At 35.6% G+C, this 2,977-nt stretch overlaps 1 protein-coding gene across 2 annotated transcripts in view; it reads left to right on the top strand.

Moving 5' to 3' along the window:
• The window catches only part of nyap2b (neuronal tyrosine-phosphorylated phosphoinositide-3-kinase adaptor 2b), a gene marked incomplete in the record, with an annotated part of 20,973 nt that extends 19,167 nt beyond the window's left edge, over positions 1–1,806 (top strand). For both annotated transcript variants that reach the window (XM_014031959.1, XM_014031967.1), the window contains 1 exon segment: positions 947–1,806. In XM_014031959.1, the coding sequence (XP_013887413.1) occupies positions 947–1,234 (288 nt within the window).
• Between the last annotated feature and the right edge of the window lie 1,171 nt (positions 1,807–2,977).

Here is a 2,977-nt window from a genome sequence, read left to right as displayed (position 1 = left end):
GGCTTAAATTTACATTTTGTTGGAAATAAGTTGTAAAAATAAATATGATGGTAAATAAAAAAAAACATTAGGTTAAGTTCTTAAACTATTTGTTGCATTTATTTATTTTTTGAACCCATTATATATTTCTGCTTTTATTTTAATTTTGTCAGTTTTTGTCCTCCATAACAACAAAGCTCATGCCACACTTAAAATAATGGTCATAAGCTTTATAAATGAATCTTATATTCAGTTTAGCCTTTTTTAAATTTCTATTAGTTGCCTTTATTGTAGTTGCTAGATTTTTTTTGGATTGTAATTGATGCCATTTGATATTTGAATAAACATTGACATCATAGACTCAACAAACGAGCAAAAACCAATGCTTGATACTCAAGAATATGTATCTTATAGGATCTCAAGCCTCGTCAGATTTCAAAGTGCCTATGACGTGCTTCTCGGTCAAATACAAAAAGTCAAAGAAAACATCTTTACTTGGCATAATACACACAACTTTACCTGTTTGTCACATACCTGACATATTTTTATTAGAATTTGTCTCAGCCAAAGTGAAGTGACATTGAAAGGGAACTCTTAAATAAAAATCTCTCTCTCTCTCTCTCTCTTTGAATCTATTTGAATGCTGAATTTTATTGATCTCTTTCTGATAGTAACTTAAATTAATTCACTCATCAGCATGTTGTGGCAATCCTCAATTTACATACAGACCTCCTGCCTTGACATCACTTCCTCTTAATTCACATGCAAGTATCTTGACAACTGTTCATCTCAGTTGTGTGATTTTTATTTTATTTCATTTTTCCCAATATGTTGTCAATGTTACTTTTTTCAAAATGCATTCATGTTTATTACAAATATTTGATGTCACAGGCATGTTAAGGATTAAAAATAATTTGGAGATCAGTCTGCTTCTAAATAAACCTAGTACATTAACGCTTTCCTTCAGATGTTCCAGATGCCATGGATATGTGGAGACACAACTATGGTTGAGCAGATAGAGAGGAAACGTATCCTGTGCAAGGAAATACGCTCCCGACAACATCCACACCTGCAGAGGTACCTGGAGAGGCCTCCACCTTCTGACCGAATAGAAGACAAGCACCAAGAACAAAGTCAGTGCAAGCAGGAAAGCGCATCCGTCCTTCCGGGCTGTGGAAAGAGCAATGGGACCAAAAAGATCCGTCCTCCACCATATCCTACACAGACTACTGTATTCTGGGATACAGCCATTTGACATTCAAAATAATAAATACAAATAAAAATAAAAAAACCTCCATGCCACATAACCCTCAGATTTCTCACTCCTTCTCCCTGCTTCTTAGTTGTGCTGATTCTTCACTGCAACAACAAGGATTCAGGACAGTGACAAAGAGCAACAGAGGGACTTTACTTGCTGATGTCAAAAAAGGAAAAAAAAAAAACTATGGTGGTTACCGCAGCAATATTTCTGCTTGTTCAGGTTGTCATGTTTTCTTATCATCACTGGTGATATTTGATATTTTTCTATTTAATGTGACTGGACTCTTGTATCATAATGAGTAGAGTGAATATTCAGTGATAAATAGATATTTTCTAAATAAGATGATGGAGGACAAAAACACAGCTTAAATCATGTATAGTAGATTTACTGTAGATGCGATCTAATTTGTTTTACGTTATTTTCATTTAGGTTATTTTTCATTTGAAAGCATATTCTATTATTACTTGTACTGTAGTAGAATAATTTTTTTATGCCCAACTCTTTTTGTGTGTACGTGCGCTCAAAAAACACTAAAAATGAATGAACTGCTTAGTTCTCTTATTATATACTTTACATTGTCACAGTTGTATTGTAAATTCAGGAGTGAACGTCAGCGTGCTCTAGATGCCAGGGCTCTCAGTGCCTGGTTAAACGTGTTCTAGAATGTACAACAGGTCCTAGAACAGAAACAGGAAGTTTGTGTGTCTCAGTTTGTATGTTATGGTAAAAAAAAAAAGGTTTTGTGGTCACTTGAAGCCGTTTGAAGCGGTTTAATCTTCTATAGAAAAAAAAAATCTGTTGGTTGGCATGATGTTGAAGACAGAGAAAGTGTAAAACATTTCCGCTATAGTCCAAGATAAACTATGAGGGTGTATTGGGTAGGTAGTAAATTAGAACATACATTATTAATAGTTTACTTTTGACAACCAGCCAAAGCCTGCAAAAGTGAGATATRGGTTGGATGGTTGGTTACTTAAAATATGGTAATTGGCAGTAGCTGGTTGAGTGCCAGCATCTTTACATTGCCATGCACACTGCATGCATCTTGACAGTTTAAACACTTGATGCCAACAGTGAGCCTGTACAATCAACACCTAAGCTTTTAGATTTCCTAATTTTACTGCAGAATATAATAGCCATATGCACTTGCTTACAAAATAACTGTCAATGTTATGCTTATATATATATTTTTTTGCAAATGTTAAGAGTAATGATTTGTGCCATGTATGTTTTAATTTACTGGCTAGAAGTTAAAGCCTCAGGAGACTGGCTGTGTATGGCATACAGCCATGTTTTTTTATGGTTGTCTCTGACGATGTTCCCAATTCAAAATTGGCTGGCAACCAGTTTAGAGATCAATTTTTTAAGGACCTATTATGTGGTAAGAGCTCTAATCAGTTTAAAAAACAGAAGGAGTTGCACAAAGGCCTAGAAATCTTGAAAAACCTGCACTACCCCACCATTTACTATCACACTGATTCAGGCTRGTTACTAACTTGTCCTTCCCCTTTGGCCTCACCCTCTACCTCAACTCTCTTCATTACAGCATCTCAATTGGTTCTCCTTTGCACACTGAAATGCAATGTAAACATTGCCAAAATAGTGTGAATTTGTGCAGTAGCCCTTCTCTGGTGAGGACCAGTGATACAAAGTTCTCTTTGTGTTGTTACTGTGTGTGTGAGAGTGAGAGAGAGGTGGAGAGCTGTGTGTGTGTGTGTGTGTGTGTGTGTGTGTGTG

Source organism: Austrofundulus limnaeus, unplaced genomic scaffold (assembly GCF_001266775.1).
Source record: "Austrofundulus limnaeus strain Quisiro unplaced genomic scaffold, Austrofundulus_limnaeus-1.0 Scaffold6, whole genome shotgun sequence".
NCBI classification, from domain to species: domain Eukaryota; kingdom Metazoa; phylum Chordata; class Actinopteri; order Cyprinodontiformes; family Rivulidae; genus Austrofundulus; species Austrofundulus limnaeus.
The sequence above is the reverse complement of the archived record's forward strand: the minus strand, read 5'-3'. Positions and strand labels throughout refer to the sequence as shown.